The sequence below is a fragment of the Squalius cephalus genome, assembly GCF_949319135.1.
Source record: "Squalius cephalus genome assembly, chromosome: 16".
Classification (NCBI taxonomy): domain Eukaryota; kingdom Metazoa; phylum Chordata; class Actinopteri; order Cypriniformes; family Leuciscidae; genus Squalius; species Squalius cephalus.
Window position 1 is genome coordinate 28,828,391 of NC_137137.1, and position 26,930 is coordinate 28,855,320.

At 36.3% G+C, this 26,930-nt stretch overlaps 2 protein-coding genes across 4 annotated transcripts; one reads left to right on the forward strand and one right to left on the reverse strand.

The window, feature by feature from the left end:
• Positions 1-1,709: 1,709 nt before the first annotated feature.
• On the reverse strand, positions 1,710-25,975 carry ppih (peptidylprolyl isomerase H (cyclophilin H)). Of its 2 annotated transcripts, none has more exons than XM_079896430.1 (9): positions 25,782-25,975; positions 11,971-12,035; positions 11,760-11,783; positions 11,449-11,493; positions 9,985-10,027; positions 4,896-4,988; positions 4,027-4,114; positions 3,898-3,938; positions 1,710-2,825 (listed from the first exon to the last, which is right to left on the reverse strand). In XM_079896430.1, exons 1-9 carry the CDS (start codon positions 25,845-25,847, stop codon positions 2,757-2,759), a joined length of 534 nt encoding a protein of 177 aa, XP_079752556.1. In that variant the 5' UTR covers positions 25,848-25,975; the 3' UTR covers positions 1,710-2,756. The 2 variants fall into 2 exon arrangements, with proteins under 2 accessions (XP_079752556.1, XP_079752557.1); XM_079896431.1 differs by having other exon boundaries at positions 25,786-25,835.
• On the forward strand, positions 12,292-20,720 carry LOC307173365 (putative G-protein coupled receptor 160). Of its 2 annotated transcripts, none has more exons than XM_079896427.1 (2): positions 12,292-12,473; positions 18,110-20,720. In XM_079896427.1, the coding sequence occupies exon 2, from the start codon at positions 18,126-18,128 to the stop codon at positions 19,197-19,199; it is 1,074 nt and encodes a 357-aa protein (XP_079752553.1). In that variant the 5' UTR covers positions 12,292-12,473; positions 18,110-18,125; the 3' UTR covers positions 19,200-20,720. The 2 variants fall into 2 exon arrangements, with proteins under 2 accessions (XP_079752553.1, XP_079752552.1); XM_079896426.1 differs by lacking the exon at positions 12,292-12,473 and adding an exon at positions 15,214-15,289 and having other exon boundaries at positions 18,110-20,714.
• Positions 25,976-26,930: the final 955 nt, after the last annotated feature.

The window sequence follows — 26,930 nt, forward strand, 5'->3', positions numbered from 1 at the left end:
ATGTTTAAGTCATTTCAACTTAAATTACATTAAACTGACCTAAAAAATAAGTTGAATCTTGTATAACATAAGTTAAGCAATAACTTTTTTATTTTGATGAGTTAAAGCAATGTAAAAACAAATGTTGTCATAACTTATAGATCATATACTTTTTTACAGTGTAGGACTAACATAAGCGAGTCATGGTGAAGAGACAAAAACAACGCAAGAAGTGCTCAAAATACAAAGTTCAGGTATTGCTCAGAGTAGCAAATGCCAGACAAGGGAGGATTAAAGGAAAATTTTTTTTTTTTTTTAATGAGGTCAAGTGCTCACGGAAGAGATGAGTTTTCAGTTTTCTTTTGAATGTTGTCAGGGATTCTGCATTCCAGATGAGGGTGGGGAGATCATTCCACCATCATTTAACCATGAATGAGAATGTTCTGGAGAGTGATTTTGTGGCTCTCTGTGATAGTACCACGAGCCGTCGTTGACCGATCGTAGGCTTCTGGTAGGGATGTAGACTCGTAGGAGCGAGTGAAAGTAGGAGGGAGCTGAGCCTTCTGTAAGCAAGATTCGGAACAATGCCTTGAACTTGATGCGAGTGGTAGCCAGTGCAAAGAGATGAACAGAGGAGTGACGTGGGCCCTTTTGGGCTCGTTAAAGACAGGACGAGCTGCAGCATTCTGAATTATTTGTAGAGGTTTAGTTGCACATGATGGAAGTCCAGCCAGAAGAGCATTGCAGTAATCAAGCCTAGAAATGACCAGGGCCTGGACGAGAAGTTGTGTTGCATGCTCAGTTAGGAAAGGCCTGATCTTCCTTATGTTGTGCAGTGCAAACCTGCATGATCTTTGTAGGTCTTTGTAATTTGGTCTGTGAAGGTCAGCAAGTCATCAAATATTACTCCAAGATTTCTGACCGGCCTTGATGGGGTGATTGATGATTAATCTAGCTAGATAGTGAAGTCGTGCTGTAGAGACAGATTGGCAGGGAGGACGAGAAGCTCAGTCTTTGCCAGGTTGAGCTGCAGGTGATGTTCCTTCTTCAATGCCAAGATATCCGCCAGACAGCTTGAGATACTACTGTGGGATCATCTGGTTAAAATGAGAGGAAGAGCTGTGTGTCATCAGCATAGCAATGGTAAGAGAAACCATGTGCCTGTATGATGTGTCCCAGTGATGTGGTGTAAATAAAGAAGAGGAGGGGTCCAAGAACTGAACCCTGAGGAACCCCTGTGGTCAGTTTATGTGCTTTGGATACCTCGCTTCTCCATGCGACCCTGAAGGATCTACCTGTGAAATAGGACTCAAATCAGTGGAGAGTACCACCTGTGATGCCCATTGATGAGAGGGTGGACATAAGGATATGATGATTCACAGTGTCGAAGGCAGCAGACAGATCCAGGAGAATGAGAACTGAAGATTTGGAAGCAGATTTAGCGATCCGTAGGGCTTCTGTGACCGACAGTAATGCAGTCTCGGTTGAATGCCCTTTCTTGAAGCCAGATTGGTTGACATCCAGCTGGTTGTTCAGAGACAAGAAGGATGTAATTATTTTGGTAATTTAATGTAAATAATTTTGGGAATTGGTGTATATGTAAATACAAAGCTCTATATCATTAAAATCCCATTTATATCTAAATGTCTTAATTTTATACTGTCAAAACATTATCTCTCCAGCAGTCATCTCATCAACTAAATATTTAACAGACACCAAACCAACAAGGAACAAAAATAAAGCAGGCTTTATTCATCAGTGAGAGATTCGGAACAGGAATAGGAAATGGTTTCAATGTAAGGATGATGTTTTTTTTTTTTAGATAAATCCCATCATTGACTTCTCCCACAGCATTGAGACCGACCCTGGCTAGTTGTGAGACAGACCCAAACTACCCCCTTCCCCTTTGTCATGTAAATATGTTTTTGGCACTGTTGAGGAGACCTGGTTGAAGTGTGATTTTATTGTTAATGGCCCGGCCCTGTTGTCCCACACAAAGACGGGCTTTAACATTGACCCTAGAAGCCTCCCACCGAGCCCAAACTCTTCCTGCACTTCAGCTGAAAGAGCCCTTTTGTCTGAGTGGGACACGGTCCAAGAGATGGGGGAAGGGGTTTCTGGGTTAGGATGTGGGTTAGGGTAAGTAACAATAAAAAGACAAGGGGAGTACACTCATAAGGAATTTGCATTGAGTGGCGTGCCCTTTAAGGTGTTGGTTTAGTATCATAAACTCGAAAAGCCCTTTATGATTCAGGAAATGTCCTGATTTCGATTCTCTCTGAATTTAAAATGAAAAAGAATGTTCCAAGCTTTAAAAAACATGGGTCAAAATTTATTGAAGGATAAAAAAAACCCTCAACAAGGCTTAACAAGGCCCTTTCAAAAGGCTGATCCAACAATAAAAAGCCTTGTTCTTCAGAATATATAAAGAATACATGTTTGTTTCTATCTTGAATGTCAAGTTAGTCTTTTATGGACATTTGCAAGTGACATATGAGCTAATCATGAAATCGGCTTTGAATCAGTGACGACCTCTAACCTTCACTTCTGCTGTAATTAACATTGTACAAAATAAAACTACAACCTTGTTCAACCAAGAATTTTTCACAAATAATCACTTAATCCCACAAAATTACAAAAAAAAATTCAAAAGGATGTGATTTGATTTGCAAATGGAGATCATGAATGGTAAGTCATCCAAAATGGCTTGTCTATTTACTTTAAAGCAAAGGTCATGTGTCTTTGCTGATGTGTAACAGTACAAAATATATCACATATCACATTTCTCCACACTGGGCAATGACAATGGGCAGCTTGGGCTTGTTGTTGGGTCCTGTTGGTACATTCTGTAATGGAGAATTATGGAGAAATACGATTAATGTCACAAAAAGCACTCAGGTCCCAGGTCTATTTATCTGACATTTTCTATTTATCTGACTATATATGTAGTTTTATTATTATAATTTTATTTTAAGAGTCAGCCAGCTGCATTTAAGTGAATATTTTCAGATTTTTTTTCTCTTGGTTAAACACTCAAAGAGACCAATTAAGTACTGTGAAATCCATCTCATACATAACAACAAAGAATTCTCTCAGACTCTAAGGTAAGTGCTGAGACTGCTGACATATCCCATTTCTTAATTTACTTTAAGCACAGCAGATCTCTTGCCACACTAGTTAACTTATAAATCTTCAACAGGATCACTAATAAATTCCTTTGAAAGGATTATGAAACTTAAAATTAATCAACTTAAAACTTAAAGGGATAGTTCACTTTGAAATTAAATTTTGGTATGTTTTAGCTTACCTCAAGGGCATCCAAGATGTAGGTGTCTTGTTTTCCGCAGTAGTTTCAATTTTGATATTTTTAGGTCAAACCGTTCCTGTCTGTCAGTCATTTAATGCAGGTCTGTGGTCACTGTCTCAAAGAGCATGCACAGAGTCCAAATTAAAACAATTCCCCATCGTCCAAATTAAACAATTCCCCATCATAAGTACACATTGATGGCCTAAGACACGAAACGAGCGGTTTGTGTGACAAAACGAACAGTGTTTATATTGTTTTTTAACTCTTGTACACAGCCACGTCCAAGTGATCTGAGGGCGCTCGCGCATCCTGGTGTGTGACGTGTACGCAGACTGGTGCATAGATATATATACACTAGACGTCGCATTGGAACGAATGCCATAGGCAAGGCGGCTTCTATTCTAGTGTATATATATCTATGCACCAGTCTTAGGCCATCAATGTGTACTTACGATTGGGAATTGTTTAATTTGGACGATGGGGAATTGTTTTAATTTGCACTCTGTTAATTTGGAAAACAAGACACCTACATCTTGGATGCCCTTGAGGTAAGCTAAAACATACCAAAATTTAATTTCAAAGTGAACTATCCCTTTAAAATATCGTCTCACCTCAATTTTCCTCATGACAAGCAAACCATCCACCACTTTTCCTGTAAGGAAAACCCAAAGCATTTAATGGTGTAACCAGTGATTGAGTTCTCTCAGTACAGAATCAACACAGGACTTGTCAAGGCTTACCAAATACTACATGCTTCCCATCCAACCAGTCACACTTTGTGCAGGTAATAAAAAACTGACAGCCATTTGTTCCTGGTCCACTGTTGGCCTATCGGGAAAAAACAAACATTAACGTCTCCTTTGGAAACAGCAGAGAATAAAGAATCTGATCGGTAGATTGAGTGTGTTTATCCTATAGCATCAATGTACGGTATGTTTGCCTGACTTCTCAGGTGCTAAAGGTCTTGCCAGTCACTTTGTCAGGAAAATGAGAAACAAATTCTAAAGTTACATTAAACATTAAATTGGCTTTATTTTATAATGTTTATGTCTATATAGTGTTCTGTTTGAAGCATTTCTGTGTAATACAATCTTAAAAGCCTCATTTGGCGAATCCCTCAAAATTGGTCAAGAATATGTCCAGGTCATGTTTAACCCAAAACCAAAAGGAAAAAAAGGTAACACTTTATTTTACGGTGTCTTTGTTACGTTACATGTACTTATCGTAGTAATAACAGTAAATTATGCATAATTACATGAAGTAACCTTAAACCAAACCCTATAGTAAGTACATGTTGATAATTAATATTACTCAGTACTTAAATATATAATTACAATGTAACAAGGACACAAAATAAAGTATATGCGAAAAAATATAATAACCCTCCTTTTTTGATTTTTTCCCGCATTAGATTTGGTGTGAAATGGAAAATCTAACTTTTTTTCCACAAGATTTTGGGCCACTTTGACGTTATAACAGTACTCTGACCGAGAGTCAACTTAAAGATAATTTAAGCACTGTTAATCTAACACTTCTGATATGCTGGCATAAAGCATACTGTAAAGGTACAGCAAGAGTTTCTTTACAGGGCCAGTGTGTATAGATTTACCAGTGACAGGAGTCCTGGGCCAGAGTGTTTCATTCTGAAGTTCTCATCTGCAAATGGTCCCCTGTAGATACTGCAGATGCCAGTGCCGTCACCCTGATAGACAAAAATCTAACATTTAAAACCATTCACATTTAGAAGATCTGAATCACTCAAACTGTTAAGAACTACATGTCAAGAGATAGCTGTGTGTCTGCAGTAGGTTCATATGACCACTAGAGGCAGACAAACAGACACAAGGAATGTGCTGGACTGCCTGAACTGGCTTTTTTTTTTTTTTTTTTTTTTTACACCCACCACTTTATTAAAACCATTTTAGCAAAGTCATAGTCATTAAGACATTGCATGTGTGTTTTTGTTTAGTATCATATTTGATACAGCAGACTTTTATGACTCATGTATTATATAGGAGAATATGGAACTTATATTCAAGGAGGAAAAACATTTATTACTTGTTCAGATGCTCAGATTGATCAAAAATACACAATTTGGTGCAGCTGTTGATATTTATATGGCTGAAAACAGATACAATTCTGATAGCGGTCACGTAAATCAATGAGATCTTTATAACAGTATGGCAGACTATTTACAAAAATGCATATAAATATCAATTGTCACTATATATCTCCAAATATGTCTTAGTCAGATGAATTTTAAATGCTTAGTTTTATGATCAAATTCAGTCGTTTTTATTGAGGTGGAAAAACATAAAATGAAATGCAATGATGATTGAGAGATTAACAAACTTTCCTCAAAAGCTTGAGGTATTATATTTGATACTTTTATTTCTAAAAAATGATAAACCTAACCTTGCTTCAGTCCAGTAAGTGTTCATCTTAAAATATTAATAACAATATAAAAGTAATGATTATGTTCACTTTATAAAAATCAGTAAAGATTGTTCATACTTACAATTAACTAAAATATTTGAAAACAGAAAATTAGCATCATATCAGTAGATCACTGAAGAAAGTATGGACATTAATTTGACAGAGTTAAAATTAACTTTATGCCACAAATGCTGTCATTTGAGCTTAACTTTTACAGAACTTTTTACATAGTGCTGCATTGTGGTTGCTGCTGTTTCCCCCCGCCTTCCTTGTCCTGTCTCGCCCGCTTCTCAGGACTGGACCCGAAGTTAATTCATCTTTGCTGATGACTGGTAAGGCAAGGCACATGGAGTTTAAAGGCAACTTCTGGGAGGAGCTCTCTGCATGTTTTGCTGTTTCTCTTGTTGTGTGTTAGGGCTGTGTGTGGAGCAGTACTAGACTCGTGATTGGTCTACTAGTACAGTGGTTCCTAACTCGGATTCTGGAGTCCCGCCAACTCTGTACATTTGTATGCATCCCTAATCAAACACACCTGATTCAACTTGTCAGCTCACTAAGAGACAAAAAATTGGCTTTTCATGACCACCTTTTTCCTAACAAGCCTACTGTGTTTAAGATTATGGGAGGAAGTTCTATTCAAAAAGACTGAAACAAATAATTTCAAAGCATAAGGTTGTGTTACAAATAATCCTTATCTGTTAGTTTGACTAAATTAAATGAAAAATTTTCTTCATGTTCAAGAGAATAACGTAACGCTTGGTATTTTAATGTGACGTGGTACAACAACATCCATGGCAAGAGCTCGTTTCAGTTGCTGCATTATTTTCCTCCTGATTATTTCCTTTTTTTCCTTTGTATTCCGCTGTAACACTATGAAAAAATACCACATATACAGCGCACTTGTGATCTGCTTTCTGTAAGTTTAATATAAAATATATCCCATTAATAATTTACTGGAATGCACAAAGAATCTCTTGTTTTTTCTCCACAAATCCTCACGTCTCTTTCCAGGTTTGTTTTCACACGAAATGTAATTGTCCCCCCCTTTTCATTTCTAATCAAGCAGTGTTTACTGGAATATTTCTAAAGCAGGTAAATACAGTATTTACAGTCTGTCACAGTGATGGAGAGCACTTTGAATTATTATCACTCAATGTTCCAGTTAAAGAACATATTTGATTACGGCAATGTGTTACATAATACAGACATGTACAGTGAGGAAAATAAGTATTTGAACACCCTGCTATTTTGCAAGTTCTCCCACTTGGAAATCATGGAGGGGTCTGAAATTGTCACATAATCTAAAAAAAAAAATCCAGAAATCACAATATATGATTTTTTTACTATTTATTTGTATGATACAGCTGCAAATAAGTATTTGAACACCTGTCTATCAGCTAGAATTCTGACCCTCAAAGACCTGTTAGTCTGCCTTTAAAATGTCCACCTCCACTCCATTTATTATCCTAAATTAGATGCACCTATTTGAGGTCGTTAGCTGCATAAAGACACCTGTCCACCCCATACAATTCCTTCCTACCATTGTCCGGGAAGCAGACACACTCTGTCAGTTCAAAGCCAGATTAAAGACACATCTCTTTGACCTAGCATTCACATAATACATTATAGACTTCTATAATTTAATGTTAGGCTGCATAGATTAGGTCAGCCGGAACCGGGAACACTTCCCATAAATCCTGATGTACTCGTTACATCATGAGAAGAATGGCATCTACGCTAATTTTAGTGTCTGTGTTTATCCCGAGGTTTTCCTGCAGCCTGCCGGATCCGGGCCGTATCCAGATCTGATGAAGGACCTTCGCCTGGACCCGATGACAACGCAGTGCTGAAGTGCCAACTAGTCTCTCCCTATGGAGGATCCCTCTACCACTCTACAGATAAGGCGTTTTCGGGAAATTCGTTTCGCGTTCCTACCCCAAAGCAACAAAATAAAATAAAATTCTTTATCAAAATTTATAAGGAAAGACAAGTACTTTGTTTAGGCTTGGCTTGTAGGGAATTCCAAACCTGCGTATTTTCAAACGCACATAACTATAGAACCCATTCTAAATGCGCATGTGAACGCCATCAGCGTTTCTCACAGGTTCGCGTTTAAAGTCTGTGTAGAGGGAATGGTGTCGTCTTAGCGGCCCCTAATTTAATAACAAATGATCGTTGCGACGGAAGCAAATCAATCAAAACTAACTTTAGATGGAAAATAACTTAACTCTGCTATAAAGCCAAAACAATCTCTGTTACCTTAAATTATACGCTTATCTCTGTGAAGCTGCTTTGAAACAATCTACGTTGTTAAAAGTGCTATATAAATGAAGATGACTTGACTTGACTTGACTACAATCAGTAAGAATCCAACTACTAACATGGCCAAGACCAAAGAGCTGTCCAAAGACACTAGAGACAAAATTGTACACCTCCACAAGGCTGGAAAGGGCTACGGGGAAATTGCCAAGCAGCTTGGTGAAAAAAGGTCCACTGTTGGAGCAATCATTAGAAAATGGAAGAAGCTAAACATGACTGTCAATCTCCCTCGGACTGGGGCTCCATGCAAGATCTCACCTCGTGGGGTCTCAATGATCCTAAGAAAGGTGAGAAATCAGCCCAGAACTACACGGGAGGAGCTGGTCAATGACCTGAAAAGAGCTGGGACCACCGTTTCCAAAGTTACTGTTGGTAATACACTAAGACGTCATGGTTTGAAATCATGCATGGCACGGAAGGTTCCCCTGCAATTCCCCTGAGATTTTGGGGAACAACCTCCTTCCCTCAGTTAGAGCATTGAAGATGGGTCGAGGCTGGGTCTTCCAACACGACAATGACCCGAAGCACACAGCCAGGATAACCAAGGAGTGGCTCTGTAAGAAGCATATCAAGGTTCTGGCGTGGCCTAGCCAGTCTCCAGACCTAAACCCAATAGAGAATCTTTGGAGGGAGCTCAAACTCCGTGTTTCTCAGCGACAGCCCAGAAACCGGACTGATCTAGAGAAGATCTGTGTGGAGGAGTGGGCCAAAATCCCTCCTGCAGTGTGTGCAAACCTGGTGAAAAACTACAGGAAACGTTTGACCTCTGTAATTGCAAACAAAGGCTACTGTACCAAATATTAACATTGATTTTCTCAGGTGTTCAAATACTTATTTGCAGCTGTATCATACAAATAAATAGTTAAAAAAATCATACATTGTGATTTCTGGATTTTTTTTTTTTGATTATGTCTCTCACAGTGGACATGCACCTACAATGACAATTTCAGACCCCTCCATGATTTCTAAGTGGGAGAACTTGCAAAATAGCAGGGTGTTCAAATACTTATTTTCCTCACTGTATTATACAGTGATATTTAATGTCTGTAATATTGCTGTGGAAATAATCAGGGGTTATTCAGGGGTCTGTGGAAGTAATTTGTTAATGCTTTTAAAATGTCCTTTTAATGTTCGATGGTTGAGGGGTGAGTAGAATATCATCTCATTGTACTCAGTTTTTGAAAATGCGCATTGCGTTATAGAGCGAATATTTCGCTGATTGTTTACAGTTTAACAGTTACTAAGTTACTCCCATAATTCACGCAAAGAGTCATACAAAATGTGCACTTTTGGCAGATCCACTGATCTACTACACACCTGTCTGCGTTGACTGAGTGTATAATAAAACACCTTTTGGAAATATTAATCTGATTTTGGAAACTTTAGTGGATGTATATAATGCTTATTCTTGCTTCACGGTTCTATAGGGAGCGCATTGTATTTTTCTTTATTCAGCAGCTTAGGTGCTTTTGTTTTGAAAGCTAGTTATTTCTGTTTGTTGTTGGCTTTGCTCACCCCTTAAAAAAAAAAAAAAATTGGTATTAGTTTATTTAAGAAATAATGTATATTGTTAATGTATTAATGTATAAAACTTAATGTATATTGATTTAATTATTTTAAATTGATTTGAACCTGACAGCTCTTCCTTGTTGTATACAGACAACGTCAGAAATAGTTTGCCTGTGTATTAATGGGAAATTAATATCAAACAAATACAGAAGCTGGATTACAGCAAATATAAGGGCACATCCTTATTTACCTATTTATAAGGGCATATCCTTATTTGCCTATCTATAAGGGCACATCCTTATTTGATTTGATGGATGTCATGTATGGCAGTCAGTACACAGAGTGCAAACATTGTTTGCACAAAAAAACAACCTTCTATAATGTCAAACAAGCGAAATTCAACTCCACTGTCTGGATCACAAGGCAAAACTTACATTGACAAAATCGCCACCCTGAATCATGAAGTCCTTTATCACCCTACCAAAAGAACAGAACATACATTAGAATTAGTAACATGGGCAATTTTTGTGAGATTTTAAACAGTTTTTGTGATATCGTACACTTACTGTAATGTACGCAGTAACAGGGGCACTCCAGTAAATATATTATGTAATTGTGATTTTTTTGTCATTATACTTATTACATTGATTGTGATATTAAAAATGTATATTGTTCGATATAAATTTCTGATCTAGAGGTAATATAGTGAAGGTGGTGGATTCTGGAATCCACTGCCGCTTCAATGTATTTCTAATAAGTGATTATAATTAAGGTATTAATCAATATTTTTCCTTCTAAATATTTTTCCTTCTAAGACTTCTTTAAGCTTATGAGATGCATGTAGTTATAGAATTTTCTAGTATCTAAAACTGTCTTCAATTGACTGCATTTGAGCTAAAATCTGCAGGACAGCGGCCGGCCTCCAGGAACAGAGTTTGACACTCCTGGCCTAGGATTATTTTGGTCTATCATGTTCAGCATCTGACAATTGACTCAACTTAAACGTGACTTGAAAACGACAATATCATAGTACTGTTTTGAATTGCAAGGTGTATTTGCATTGAAACTTTGATCAATGTAAAAACTACTAAATATTTAAATACTGTCTGTAGGACATAATAAGCCAAATAAGCCAAAGCTTTATACTTAGAAGTATGGATTTGAACAAACTTCTAATTCTAATTATGAGCAACAGTAATAGATTGGCTTGGCCAGTACCAATAATAACTGAATTTCTCCAATATGTTGGCCAAAAAAATAAAAAACATTGAAAAATTGTCTCCCAGTTGGTTTGAGTCTAATTTGAGAGCAAATATTCACTATAGGGTTCAAATCTGGACTCTTACCAGGCCAAAACATGAGCCAGATGGGCTCGTTCTCAAGCCACTTCTTGGTTGTCTTTGCAATTTGGGCAGGAGCATTGTCTTGTTGAAAAATAACCTCTGATCATTCCTCTTTAGATAACTTTTCATTTGTGGGAAGCAAGCCATTCTGCAATATTCTCCTGTACTCCAAAGTCTTAAATGATGTTTCACAGTGAAGCAGCTCACCAATACCAGAAGCTAAAGAGGCTCCCCACACAATGACGCTCTTCCTCCATTATTCACCTTGCTAGAGATGCATTTATTATTATATTTCTCAGCAGATTTTTTTAAAGACAGCACTCTGGAGCATCACCATGCAACTCGTGTTTCATTGTGATTCATCACTCCACACACAACTTTCCATATTCAGCCAAAAACTTCATTTTGTTTTTGGATGTTTTTTTGTTTTTTTTGAGACAGCAATGGTACTACTTTTAAGTAGTGAAGTATAAGAAGTGAATATTCTAATACATTTTGCTATCTACATTCTTGTTAATTTTGTATCTGTGAGCAATACCGAGTAAAGCGTCTCACCTATGAAATGTGCAGCCTTTATAGCCCACAGGAACTCCATCCTTCCTACAATGAACAAAAGCAGCACATGGTCAAAGTACATGCAAATAAACAAAACCAGAAAGAGAAAGAGCTGTTTAATCTGTAGCCTTATCCAGCACATGTGTCTTATAGGATGATTTGAACATACTCAAAAGCATCAGTCACAATAACACATAATAAAAAAATAAAAAAAAATGTAATATGAGTATCTGGTAATATACGTTCAGCCATACATGTGGTTAAAGTACAACAACCCTTAATTAACTGACTGAAATCTGAGAATGACTTACTTGAATTCACCAGTACAGAACTGCCTGAAAGACAGAAAAACAGATTCACATGTCTCTTATGAGGACTGGCACAAATAAACCAAAATCTAGAATCATTTAGAAGAACCAATAAATTGCCATGCAAGTAGTAAAGAAAAGGGTTAAACATTTTACATAACACACACAGTATTTTCTGGTGTTTATACATAAATGGACTGAGGAATCTTCTTACCGAAAATTTTCCGCAGTCTTTGGAACAATGTCAGCAAAAAGCTCTATCTTCATTCTGCCAACTTCCTAAATTTTTTGAAAAAAACAATTAAATATTTTTTTTTTGACTCTAAACAAAGAGGCAAATATTCAAATTTAAATTGACCAAGTCACATTCAAACAATGAGATGGCATTCTGTGTATGCAGTTTTGTCACAAGGGAAGGGGTTTCGTTACACATGTTTGAATTAGGAGCAGTAACAGGTATGACAAGAATAACTGCTAGAGAAGACCAACACCTGTTTCTACATCATTGCCTCTTTAGCCCCGCCCGCCGATTCACGCGTGTAGGAGTGAGTAAATACTAGAGAATCACAAACACAGGATTTCTCTAGCAGCAAAACAATAGAGATACATCTGAGGATTACAAGACCTTTTGCAGTGCAAAGTTGTGGAAAACCAGTCTTTCCATTGCCGTCCTTGCGATCCTGAACTTTATTTTTACGAAAATTCCAGACTGCATCAGTAAGACACCGTTCATTTTCATACTGGTGAATCGTTTTTAAACAAGACAGCTTTTTCTAGAGACTGAAAGTAAAAGTTGATGCAGTGCCGACTATAGGCTATTGAATCCGACAGTAATGTTACAACACACAAGTGTGAGTAACAGTGCTTTTACCATGTGTCACTATTGTTTTGCTTTTACAGATAATTTGATATGTAGCCTACTACTACTCACTTTATTGAAAGTTTAATGATTAATAATGACAGTGCAACAATATATATATATATATATATATATATATATATATATATATATATCTATATCTATATCTATATCTATATCTATATCTATATATATATCTATCTATATATATATATATATATATATATATATATATATATATATATATATATCTATATATATATATATCTCTATCTATCTATCTATCTATCTATCTATCTATATATATATATATATATATATATATATATATATCTATATCTATATATATATATATATATATATATATATATATATATATATATATATATACATATACATAATAAAAATCTGCCAATGCCACGGTGTGAACTATAACTGTGGTAACTAACTAACTAACTAATATATAGCCTATTTATATAGGCTATATCAGGGCTCCAGACTAACTTTTCCACTGGTTGCACTGGTGCTACCAACTTTCTCAGTTGGTCGCACCTTTTTTTTTTTTTTGCTACATGCATGGGATTAATCAATGCATGCTGATGAATAGTGGTCTTAATCTGCATACCCTGGTTTTGCACTAATAAGACTGACAGTGACACAAGACTTCATGTTAGCAAAATGTTTTAATCTTTTAACTCTAAAAAAAACTAATAAAAAACATATGTTCTTTAATGTTTGATTATAATTTTACTGTCTTCACATAGGGATGGGAATTTATAAGATTTTATCAATAATAATGCCACTGACGATTCTGATTATCGATCCGATTCTTTAACGATTCTCTTATTGATTCTTGATAGCACTGTGTGGAAAAATGTAGTCAAATGCTTTGCAAAAAAACAAGTGGTTTTATTTATTTTAAAGCTTAAGCTTGAGTAAGCAAACTGTACTTTTTATGTAATTTATGTAATAAATAGAACCTTATTGTAAAGTGTTACTGATTAGTTATACACCGATTCAGACGTCTCCTGAGTTCAGTGTTGGAAAGATCAGTTGTTTTAACCATTCATTAAAATGAATCGGTTCAAATGAGTCATTAGTTCGCGAATTGGACGTGTCGTGCGCATTGTGTGATTATCCCAGCAGTTAGGACATGGACATCCAAGATTTGTGTCAACACAGAAAATATTTCATCACTGGATAGTTTTTTTCGTTTAATTACAGTGTTTTTTTTATGTCAGCTGAATGTCCGGAACGCTTTTCAGAGAAGATAAGGCAACTTATTTAGCACAATTCACACCCAGCGGTAATTCAAAAAAAAAAAAAAAAAATTCTCCGAATGCTCCACGGAAACTCTTCCGACCTTTTACCACCGTGTCGATTTATTTTGATTAATATGCGCGCGGGAGAGAGAGCAAGACAGCGCTTAGTTTGGAGACAGTGGTCTTGTTTACACTTTCGCCTGGCTCCGAAGAGAGAGTGCACGCGCGCGACCGGCTCTCTCTCTCTCTCTCTCTCTCTCTCTGCTCGTTCTTTCAGTTAAACATGCGCCCTGTCACAAGCGCAACAGTTTATCTACATTAGCCTACTCACCGATCAAATAAGACTTTGGCGGGCGCTAAAACAAGTTCAATGCAGGAAAATTCATGCTTGAATTTAACTGAGTAGTACATGACCATGCACTCGCACAAATGCGACCACATCAAATTTTAACTCGCACATTCTCAAAAAATGGTCGCAGTCTGGAACCCTGTATATATATATTGGTTATTTATAGTGGTTATTTATATATTAGCACTTCTGCCTATGCCACGGTGTCATTTTTGATGCATACAACTCCTCAAACACGGCACGGTTGATGATTTTTCTATAACTGCACAACTTTAAAGTAATTGCAGGTCTGGAACGATTCAGTTCCTTATCACTCCATCACATCATTTTATATATTTTGAAGAGCCATACAGCCAGCAGCGAAATAACCACAACAAAACAAATATTATTATGAGAAACAATCATAAAATGAAAATATTTACTTTCTACCACTCTGTCTCTCTCCTAAACACACACACACACACAAAGAAGTGTGTTTAGTACCAAAGTAGCATTGTAGTATATTCCAAACATTGCTTTAAAAAAAAAAAAAGGTATATCTCCTAAGAATCCTTCGAGCTCTGATCTCCACCCATAGCACAAGGGAAACTAGTCTGGACAGAAACGCAAAGACATCAAGTTGCATTACGAGTTGCGTTACTAGTTAAATTACACAATCCCACAAGCAATTATCTTAATACCTGCTTTCAATTCATAATTTAGAGCATTAAGAAAAGCATAAACCAAAAACATGCTCAATCCTCACTTAAAGATGTTAATCTTCAGATGGATTGCAAAACCACATATGAGTGCTGTAAAAAAAGGCAACACAACTTCCAATATATTCTGCCTTGTTCTAAAAAGAGGGTCACATGAGCAGAGTCCAAAAAAGTCAGGACCACCTAGTTTTATTGTCCAGGGAAAGAATGAATGTACCGGTAAATAGGTGTGGTTTAAAGAGTGTGCTCTGAAATCTCATTTACTCACCTAACAATACTAGGTTACAGACTCAGTTAAATATTATCTCGCTAAGGATGGAGCTCATGAATGCTTATCAAGATCACGACAACTACAATTTCAGAAGGTATTTAACTGGATTTTATTACATTATTATACTGCTGTCATGTGAACATTTTATATTACATGACTGCATGGGATAGATCTAGCTTTTTGGAAAACTTGAAGAAAGAAACACTGCTTTAAACAACATCTTTACAATTTTCTTTTAAGTAAGTACCTCTGTCCATTTGTAAACAGAACTAAAGTGGCAGACCACAATATCCTGCTTGTCAGGTTTGACCAGAGGCAAAGGCATTTTCATATCACTTATCAGCAGTGTTCTAGTTTAACATTTACATACCTGCTAAGTTTTTTTTTAAAGACTTACATCAATACATTTACTATTCATTTATGTTGTTTGAGCTATACATGGATGTTAATGTCACAATGTGCAAAAAAAAAAAAAAAAAAAAAACATGTAGGCATTGGAAAACTACCTTTGAAGTTAAGAAACTAGGCTAGCTGTTGATATTTAATGTTAAAGGAGAACTCCGGTCAATTTTAACATTGAGCTCATTTTTTTGTACATTTGGAGTGCTGTCAATACAGAGAACAACGACAAAAATCGGTGTTGCCTACACCGAGTTATTCTATTTTTAAAATTTGCACCCTGTTGACTTCAATGGGGCAAGTATTAAACCTGCTTTTAGCCTCTTAACATCCTTGATGTGTCATTACAAGTGCACAGAAAATGTGAGTGATTCCTTCAGAGTGAACACGAGTGAATCTGACTGCAGTAGATGTGAAAGATATGTATAAAAATGATGTTATTTAAGCCAGCGTAAATACCTGTGTTTACATCCTGTTTTCGGTTGAAGTCCAAAGTAGTCGATTGCCGAGTTCACGCGCATAGGTTTAGTTACCTATGATCACGCGCGTGAACTCGGCAATCGACTACTTTGGACTTCAACCGAAAACAGGATGTAAACAGGTATTTGCGCTGGCTTAAATAACATCATTTTTATACATATCTTTCACATCTACTGCAGTCAGATTCACTCGTGATCACTCTGAAGGAATCACTCACATTTTCTGTGCACTTGTAATGACACATCAAGGATGTTAAGAGGCTAAAATCAGGTTTAATACTTGCCCCATTGAAGTCAACAGGGTGCAAATTTTAAAAATAGAATAACTCGGTGTAGGCAACACCGATTTTTGTCGTTGTTCTCTGTATTGACAGCACTCCAAATGTACAAAAAAAATGAGCTCAATGTTAAAATTGACCGGAGTTCTCCTTTAATATAAAACGTTAGATTGTGGCATAGATTTTTAGGGATGCACCGATACCGATACCACGCAGCATGTGTACAGTGTTTGTGTCCAGACAAAGAAACACTGACAACAGAGTATGTAATGGGAAAAAAAAGAAGGCTTCTATAAAGTAAATCTATCTAATTAGTGGAATATTAAACAAAATATATACACCTATATAGCTGTGGTGGGAGAGCTGATAAACGGCACAGCAAGCTTTTCGAGCACACATCCCATTATCACATCAGCGGAAAGTTTGTAGTTCGGTCGGATATGTCAATGGCAAAGAAAGTAAAAAGAGGTATAGAGTGGTGCAGGTACGACATCACTTTGAAGGCCAAACCACGGAAGTGAGTTAGCATTTTAGCACTTCCGGTTCCATCTTCCCAAAGTTAATGTTTTTAGTTTTTTTTTGGTTAAATGGCAAAAATAAGGTCTGTAGTGAACACAAGCTCAAGACACTTCCACGTTTTATTCTACGACATAAAATACATCAGTATTACCCCACTCCGCTTTTACAGCCTCGTTATGCTTATAATTGTGCTCTTATAAACTATTCTAACTCAAGAATAGTTTTTTTTTTATAAAATCTTAAAGTTGTTGGAAGCTTAGTGGTGGTGACGTTGAATTTGTGGGACCGTGGTGTAGTTCGTTTAAAGCCTACCTTTAGCTTTTTACTTCTGGTGTCTGCATTTAGGCTTCAAAATTTAGAAAAGTTGTGTTCATCAGTGATAACTATCTTGATGGACAAAACGTGCAAGTATCATAAACTTTTGTTGGTCACAGAGCTCGTTTTTAGCGACAATCCAAAAGCCTATGGGAAAATCCACCACTTTGTTAAAGGAGAACTCCGGTCAATTGTAACATTGAGCTCATTTTTTTGTAAATTTGGAGTGCTGTCAGTACAGAGAACAACGACAAAAATCGGTGTTGCCTACACCGTGTTATCCTCTTTTTAAAATTTGCACCCTGTTGACTTAAATGGGGCAAGTTTTAAACCTGCTTTTAGCCTCTTAACATCCTTGATGTGTCATTACAAGTGCCCAGCCAATGTGAGTGATTCCTTCAGAGTGAACACGGTGAATCTGACTGCAGTAGAAGTGAAAGATATTAATAAAAGTGATGTTAATTCAGCCAGCGCACATACCTGTATTTACTTCCTGTTTTCAGTCGAAGTCCACAGTAGTCGATTGTCGAGTTCACATTGACAGCTGACAGTCTGACATCACGCACGTGAACTCGACAATCGACTACTGTGGACTTCGACCGAAAACAGGGTATGTGCGCTGGTTGAATTAACATCACTTTTATGTTAATATGAGACTGTCTTTCACTGCAGTTTTAAGGAGAAAATACTCAGCAATGGTGTTGACTTATGAATTTGCTCATGGTTTAACTTAAAACATTAAAAACACCACATATAGAAATTAAACATTAAAAACTTGATTTTTCACCACAGGGGGTCTTTAATTTTATATTGGTGCATATGATGAATTTTAATTTCAAAACATTTGCTTAGTGTCACTGTTAAGACTATAGGAGATGTCTTTTATTAACTTTGACCATTCATTTGATTATTTTGTGTTTTTAGGGTGAACTGAGACCAAATGTTCAATCTGCACTCATCAGCAATTATGATGGCTGTCATCTTGTCAAAGGGGATAAATGAGAACTTTCCCCATGATGAGTCCCTGCAGTACCTGTTAATTCTGTGCACCAAAGTAGCTTTGAACACATTTGTTTTGTCTTTCTGGAGGCATAGCATTCTCAAGTCACTCCTGGGGCTCTGCAGTGTCTCGATATACGTGGCAGACGTGCTGTTGGTCTGTGCGGTCTCTAGCGCATGGCTCTTCAAAGAACACCTACCCACCTCTACCTGGATGTGCTTCATCCTGGCTCATGGATCGGCTGTCTACGCCCTGCTTCCTCTACTCATTCTCATCGCTGGAGCGTTTGACTACGCTAGCTACCCAAACCTAGACATTACCCGTAGCTCTCGGAGCAGGCTTGTTAGTTACTGCATTACGGTTGTGTTTATGTGGACATCAGCCTTTGTTTTCACCTACCACTTCACAGACACACAACCTACAGAGATTTACAAAGACAAGTTGAGTGTGCTAGTGTGTCCCGTTCACGGATCTAACGTAGTGTTTCAATTTAATATGCAGATATCTATTGCAGTGGGTCTCATACTTCTGCTTCATTTTAAGAAACTGATTGGTTGGATCAGTAGAGCCAATAAATTGGCAGAGCTGACAAACACAGTGTTTGTTTCTGATCTGGACTTCACTTATAGTCATTTTGGGGAATATGGAAAATCGGAAATTCAAGAAAGTTCCCCTCCACTCTTTGTCAGTCTGACACTAGGTTTTGCTGTGAACTGGGTGCCCTACCTGTTGATGTGTTTGACATGTGCCTTGGTGGGTTTTATGGTGCCATCTTATGCCAGTGTCAACCTTCTGTGGATGGCCTGTGCCAACAGTGCACTGGTTGGCATTGCCTTTTGGTTCAGAAGTGACAGGATTGGCCCTTACAGCAAACTCCCAGATGACACTTGTTTTTGGAACACCTACTGGCACTTGAGCAAAGAAACATCACCAACTTTGGACAGTGGACACAAAGCTGCCTACAAGATTAATTGTTCACAAGCCCACTACGCCTTTTCAAGAGATCTAGTCTAACAAGTTTCAAGGCTGGTATGATACTCTCTTGCAAACATACATCATTTGAGCAAGTTCAAATAACTCTGTTCCAAAGTTCCAATGAAACGGATGTTGCAACAGATCTTTTTTTTTATTTGGTAAAGTACATCAGAATTTTTTTTTTTTTTTTTAATGTAGGGACATGCTTCTATCCATCAGTTGTTGATTGGACTTTGAGATGTAGCCGTTGAACTCAAAAATAAATGTGAGCTTGAAGTTAATTGTGGAGGGTTTAAAGGGGTCATATAATGGTACATGCACTTTTACAAGTTGATTGTACTGAAATGTGTGTTGGCAGTGCCTGTACACAACCATCATAAAATGATAAAAATCCATCCAGTGTTTTTTTTTTAATCTCCTTATATGTTTGACCCTCTCTGAAATCAAGCCATCCGAAATCACGCCCCTCCCACGATGGGTGATTGACAGTGCAGCGTTTCAACACAGACCCGCCCTCGCTCGTGAGCGAGCTCTCTGTTAATACCTGTTAGAGGGTACTGTTGATACCCTCACTGGAGCAGAATGGCGTCTGCGATTGTGGTGTTGAGTTCTTCGGTGTAATAAGGAACACAGCAGTCATTTGGATGTTCCTAAATCCGAACCGTTGAAGATGCAGTGGCTGAGTTTTGTTTTTGAAGCAAGGATTGACACGGGATTCCCTCACGGGGATTCCCCACGATCGTCCATGCTTTCATGTTTGCGCAAATCATTTCACACCAGACAGCTTTACAAATGAAAAAAAACAGATCGGTACCAACGTGTTCCTACTGAACTTCAAGAAGAAGTGAGTGCTAATGTTTTATTAACCTTTATATTAATATTTATATTAATCTTTGCAAATTTGCTGCAGGCTTCACAATGAATGCGTTAGGTTTACACTCAGGGTACATTACGGCATGTTTTCTATGTACGACTTTCTCAATATAATTCATAATCCCACGTTTATAATGAACAACGCGTGGTTGACTGTGTACGCACAGAACAGATGGGCGGGGTGAGCAAAGCTCATTATCATTTAAAGACGTATGCACTGAAACGGCGTGCTGAAAACAGAGCTATTTTTGACCAGGTAAAATTAGTGTTTTCTTACAATACTAATGAGAATTTTGAATTAAAGTATATTACACACTTTTAATTTAGACCCTAAAGAATCATATTAGCTTGTACAAAAATGGCATTATATGACCCCTTTAAGTGGATTTAATGATTGGAGAAGTCCAGAGAGAAGTCTATGGTTTCACTAAAGAATTTGTTATTTTGATTGAAATATTACTTGGTCAATTAATTAAAAAATTGTATAAGTATACATGGATAAGTCATTCACATTAAGATCTAACAAGCACTTATAAAATAGATTAATTTAAGCAGCATAATTGTGCCATTTTCTAAGACATCTCATTTAAAATTTAAGCCAGTATCACATGTATATTTCATGTATATTTCATGTACTGCATTGCTACAAGCTAAATTAAAAAATAAACATCCAACATGACATAAATCAAGAAAAATGTTTGATATACTTAAATTTCATTTCACATATAAAAATAATCAATGAACATTTGGCTATTTTTAATATTTGTATCTGGTGATCAGGTGTTTGGAGAAAAAAAAACATTTGATTTACTAACGTCAGAAAAATAGAAAGAGATAGCCTACATTTTAAAAACGTATCACTCTCACAACAATGCGATGTTAGAATTCAAAAGTTGTTACCCGGCCAACTGGTTATCAACACCATTTCATATGCTTGCCAATGCAGATTTTTTACTTTCAATTGTTGTTTGGCAAGTGCTAGAAAAAAGTTAGGTGAACTCAATAACTGATTATATTAAGCAGCAGAACTCAAATGGAATGAGTTACAGGAGATTTATCCATAAGGAGAGTTTCCATCATGCTATTTTTCTGTCTGTTAAAAGAGAGTAAATATTAAAATTAAAGTGTTAGGCTATATTATGTGTTTTTGTTCAGGATTAATATAGGAGGTGATCTGTTAGTGTTTAATGCTTGGGAGTTTTGGGGGGTACCATTGTGCTGAAGAGTAGAGCCTGAAGTTAGAGCCTAATCCGTATAAAATGAGCATTTCTCTCTGTAGGTGCGTTCACTACATTTTTGTGTAATTATGTTTATTAGAATACTTTCTAAACCGTTACATATAGTATTATAAATGTTACATACAGAATTATAAATTCAGACGTTCATGATATAAAAAAAAACAAACATATTAGAATAACTTTTAAAATGGAGTGAACATGGAGCAGGTTGGAATCGGGAATGGAATCCACCAAGTGCACGACTACAATGGAAAGAGCGGTAGCGGAAGATTAGACTGGCCTATCTACAACACATCCTGACGTCACGTGTCTTTACGGGATGTGTGTGAACGCACTCACAGATTCCGGAAAATCACTGGCAGTGTGAATGAACCAAAATCAAACAATCCTGGGATTTTATCCGTGTATTTTCCAGAATATCTGTGTGAAAGGGGCTTTAGAGTGCAGAGAGGTAAGTGCTTTGCTTTCGCCCCACTCCAGGCTTTGATCACATCCCCCTCAGCAGGGTAAGAATACACTTCATCTTTCCTTAATTTAAGACCTATTCAAACTGAAATTAAGACATTTATTACACTATTTGAGAAATATAAGCATATTTACGACCTTAAAATTATGAAAAGTGAATTTAAGACATAAGGACAGGAGGGAACCCCGCAATTGACGGAAATCCGTCGTAGCGACGGAGGACTTTAATCCCTGGAATCATACAAAATGTGCAGAGGTGGGTCCCCAGGAGCAGGACTGAAAACCACCGACTTACAGTGTTAGTTAGATTAGCAACATGTTAATGTAAATGGAAAAGGATGCTGATACTGTAGGCAGTAGACAGCAAGGTTACTATAAGATTTGGAGTAGAGCTTGAATTTTTGGGAAAAATTTCAAGATTTCATGAGAGTTACAACATTGTGGACACTAATCTTCACACTATCATTCAAGATCATTTTCACAACCATTATATTTTGGCTGATATCAACCCTTCTTTCTTTTTCACCTGTCTCCTTTCTGATCTGGTAATGTCAATGTTTTCCACAAATACATCACACTACAGTAGTAAACTGGGCTGCAATGTGTAAAAACGTGCGTTTAATGTCCCTTAGCAACAAAAGTCCATTATTTTAGACTTTTTTTATTTTATTGGAGGGTTGAAATGAAGGAATGTGAAGCTTATAATTTTATATATAAAAAAACCCTGACATTATTTATTTACTTACTTATTTTTATTTATTTTTTAAGTTTGTGTTTTGTAGTACTTAAGCTAAAGACATTCTTGTAGATTTTACAGTCGTTTTATGGTTTTTGGTGTAACTTTCCATGGCAATAAAGCTTTTATTCACACTAAAATAATACTGTTTTATTGTTTACCGTACATTTGTTGTCTATACTTTTGAAACAGTGAGTATTTTAACATTAACTGATTAGCCCTATTTACTTGCATTGTATGTGCCTCACTGGAACCCAGATTTTTTTAAAGAAAAAAATAATTGTTGCGATAATCAATATTACACAACAAGTGATTGAGCTCAACTTGTACTGAACCCATTTTATTATTAGGTTACCGGGAGTTACACATTCATTTTTATATGAAACAAATAGGCCTTACTCCTCTTTTGTAGACAAACAGAGTATGATAATTCCAAATTCTGATTACTGTAGTCTACTGTATGAAGTAAAAGTGACTGCTACAGTAAGGAGAATCTAGTAGGAAACATTATAAGACCCTTTCACACAGAGATTCCAAAACATCTACAGAAAAGTCATTCAGTAACCTTACTGGATTTCTTGATTTTGTGTGTTTACACTGCCCGAGCTTACATGTATTCTGTACTTGTGTCTTCACACACATCCCAGACAGTCCTGTAAAGACAATAAGACTCACAGAATCCCTTCAAGAGTAGTATACGTGTGATTAGTAAACTTCAAGAGTGTTGATTTATATGCAGCTTTAGCGCAAACACAAATGAACATTAAACCACTGCCTATAGCAAGGTAAGATGGCCGACACTAAATACAACCAGGATCAATTTGATAAGCAACATTCAAACCCTTACAGTTTTTGTATCTATTGTCATGTCACCTTTAAGCCAAGGGTTCCATTATATTGTATGCAAAGCCACAGAACTAAACACAGCATCCCACTAAATGTCCCATTAAACTTTTTGAAGGGTCAAAGTGGTAGTTGCGTAGGCTGTCAATGGAGGGACAGAAATCACTCAGATTTCATCAAAAAGATCTTCATTTGTGTTCCGAAGATGAACGAAAGTCTGGTTTGGAACGACATGAGGGTGAGTAATTAATGACAGAATTTTCGATTCATTTGGGTGAACTAATCCTTTAATCAAACGACAAAAGACAAAGAGAAAATCACTTACTGCTCTTCACTGAGTAAATTCCGTAGCTTTAATAAGAATCAATGTATATGTAATTTATACAGTGAAGTCTATGTAGTGATTTATTTTTACATTTGTTTATTTAGTTTCTTACTGGAATACTAACTCAAACTTTACCACAAAAAGATTTATTTTATCTTAGAGAGAAGGCAGATCCAGACCTAGCTAAAACGCCTCGATCGAATTCTCCTTCACCAACCTACATCACTAGGTGGAAATATTTGCATATTGTCGCCCAAATTCATATGCAAAGAAAGAAGGCGTGGCTTTAGCTATGGTAGTAGTGTTGTTGCCGCCATGTTGTGGAGATGCTATGCGAAAGCAAAAGAAGTGCTTAATTTGGCCTTCTGGAAGTGGATGCAATTAGGAATCAGTGGTTAAGATTTATTTACAACAATGTTCCTGAACAATAGGCTACCACCCAAATGAGCCTGGAAGAGTACAAGGCCAGCACTGGCTGTGCACAAAGGCTATTTCTAAAAAATGGGGTAATTCCAACTTTGCTAAGGCAATCTGGTACTTCTGAATCAAAGCCTGTAAGTATATTTTATTATTTGTTAAAGTTATTCGCTATTGACTGTTCAAATATAAAGTTGTGTGCAGTATAGAGTACCGCATATTGTTTGTCGTTCTTGTGATCAACAGTGCAGAGATGGATTTATGTTTACAAAAATAGTATCCTCTGTACTCCGCTTATAACTTGTGTTGAAAAGATCACATACAGTTGTAATCGAAATCATTCAACCTCCATTGCAAATCAGGTTTATTGGCAAAATTGACAGATTTTCAGCTGTTTGCAATGAACAAATCAAACAAAAGTAATTTAAATAGCTCAACACAACAAATGTTCAAGTGGCTTCCCCAAATTCAAGTGAGAATGCAACTTTTAATGACTTCTGCAGTCTCAAAATTATTCGATATGATAAAAATCGTGATAAGATATTTTTGCCATATCGCCCACCCTTAATTACTATTGCTTATTCTGAACCAAGTCCTAACCACAAGTTTTAGACCTCACTGACAAGCATAAGCTACTGGATGTCAATCATAAACAATTACTGTACCAATTTAATTGTAACAACATTATTGTTCATTTTTACAATACTGTTGTTTGTGTCCTATCAAAATTATTCAACCCTACAGAGTCTGTAAAAATGTACAAATGTTAGCTTTTCTAAGGATCCAGAGTTATTATAACACTTTAGTGGCATATTAAAAGTGATATTATATATTATGTATTAAATTATTCATAATACAGCTGTGCCATAATTATTCAACCCCTATTCAACATTGCTGTTTTTTAGGGATGAATTTTTTTAGGGAAAAATTATATTAAAATTTGGATTTAGATTTACCGGACAATATATCGGTTATCGGCTTTCAAACATAAAGAATGATCAGTATCGGCCAATATTTTCATACCAGTATATGAAAATATTGGCCGATACTGATAATTCTTTATGTTTGAAAGCCGATAACCGATATATTGTCCGGTAAATCTAAATCCAAATTTTAATATAATTTTTGAGAGCCTGATTACAAAAACAAAAAAAGTCTCACAATTAAAAGCCATCCTTCTCATTATAATTTTATGAAGCCTAATATGACAGAACATTTTTAAATTTCTGCATTTTCCCTTTTTGAAGTGATTCCAATCATATTTCAAGCAATTCAGAATCATCATGGCGAACATTGTGCATCTGAAATGTCTCAGCTGAAGGAAATAATCCATTATTTATCAGCTTAAATATATTCAACCTCTATTCAACATTGCTGTTTTTTTAGGAATGCACCGATATGAAAATATTGGCCGATACCGATAACCGAAAAAAAGAAAGAAATAAAGAAAGTGAAATGGTCAGGCAACCAACGTTTAAATATTTGGACCACTTGAGATGGAATGACACTTGATAATCAAGCAGGAGAGTTGAGACCATAAGCATTTTTAGAAATAAAGCGAGAGTAAGTTAGCATCTTGGCCAACTTGACAGCTTACTCTGATGCCCCAAATGCTCATTTTTTTCTATTTAAATACATGTTTAAAAAAACGGCTCTAAGTAATTTAGTGTCAGTTAACGTTAGCTGATCTGCTAATGAAGACAACACGGTGAATTTAAACTTACTTGGCCTCCAATGGTGACGTCGAAAAACACTATCGGGTTATTGGGATTTGAAGGCTGGACGTTCATGGCTATTTTCAGGCGTATATCACTCCAGGCTGCAGAAATATGAGCTATTAATGTTTCCCAATTTTTACACACATGAGTTTCATTTGAACGATTCAAAAACGTTCACCCATGACGTCACTAGGGTAACCAGGAGGACTTTCTACGGATACAACCGAGGGACAATTACGACTCAGGGAGACGAATCATCCATTCAGCCGCATTTGGACCTCGGGACTTTTTTTTTCCTCTACAAGAGACGTTTGTTCACAAAAAGTATAATCGTTTAAATCTACTAGTTCCGAAAAATGTGAAATATAATTAGATCCAGACCCTTTTTAATAAAGGGTCAAATACTATAAATTAGTAGCCTACAATGTGTACCAACCAACCCTACCCTATGCTGCTATAGTGCCACGGTTAATTGAAGCTCTGTTACTGCCATCTCGTGTTCACAAAGATTGAAAGATTGGGTTTACACATAAAAGCAGGTGGTTTTGCATCTGCTTCTAGAAGCTTTCTACAACTAGCTTCTTTGACTAGCGTAAATGTTTAGTTGATTCAGAAACATGAATTTATTGTTAAATATAAGCCTTCAGAAACTTGGATGCATAAGTCCTCAATGTATTCAATTAATTAAAAAAAAAAAAAAGATATTGAAAGTTACAATCGTTTGTGTTAGTCTGATTGTGTTTGTCTATAATTATATATTATACATTCCAATTACGCTTGATTACTCAAATGCTTTTTCACCAGCAGTGGTCTTGTATGTTAGTTTCAAACGCCTATCAAAACTTAAATAGCCTGTTATATTTCTGTGAATACTGTCCAAAACTGAAATCCCATTTTCATCATATTTTTGCTATAGATGTTGAATTAACATACAATAAAATCACATTTAAATACAGTAAGGCACTGTGTTTTCAGGACAAGGTTATCATTATTATTATTTAATAAACGGGGCATGCTAGAGCGGTTTACATTTATAATGGGACAATTTGAATGTTGTGCTTTAAATAATGTCCTTTTATTCCACTTCATTTAATTTCTGCTGATTTCATAATTACTGTACATATCGGTGAAGAGTTTTAAGATTATATTTTCAAT

What these genes read in the sequence shown, in the direction of transcription:
- LOC307173365 (XM_079896427.1), top strand. Translation starts at nt 18,126, where the DNA reads ATGTTCAATCTGCACTCATCAGCAATTATGATGGCTGTCATCTTGTCA.
- ppih (XM_079896430.1), bottom strand. Translation starts at nt 25,847, where the DNA reads ATGAACGTCCAGCCTTCAAATCCCAATAACCCGATAGTGTTTTTCGAC. An exon ending in AAGACTGCGGAAAATTTTCG is followed by an intron (nt 11,784 to 11,970) that starts GTAAGAAGATTC and finishes TCTGTCTTTCAG; the next exon opens with GCAGTTCTGTACTGGTGAAT. An exon ending in AGGGTGGCGATTTTGTCAAT is followed by an intron (nt 4,989 to 9,984) that starts GTAAGTTTTGCC and finishes TTTGTCTATCAG; the next exon opens with GGTGACGGCACTGGCATCTG.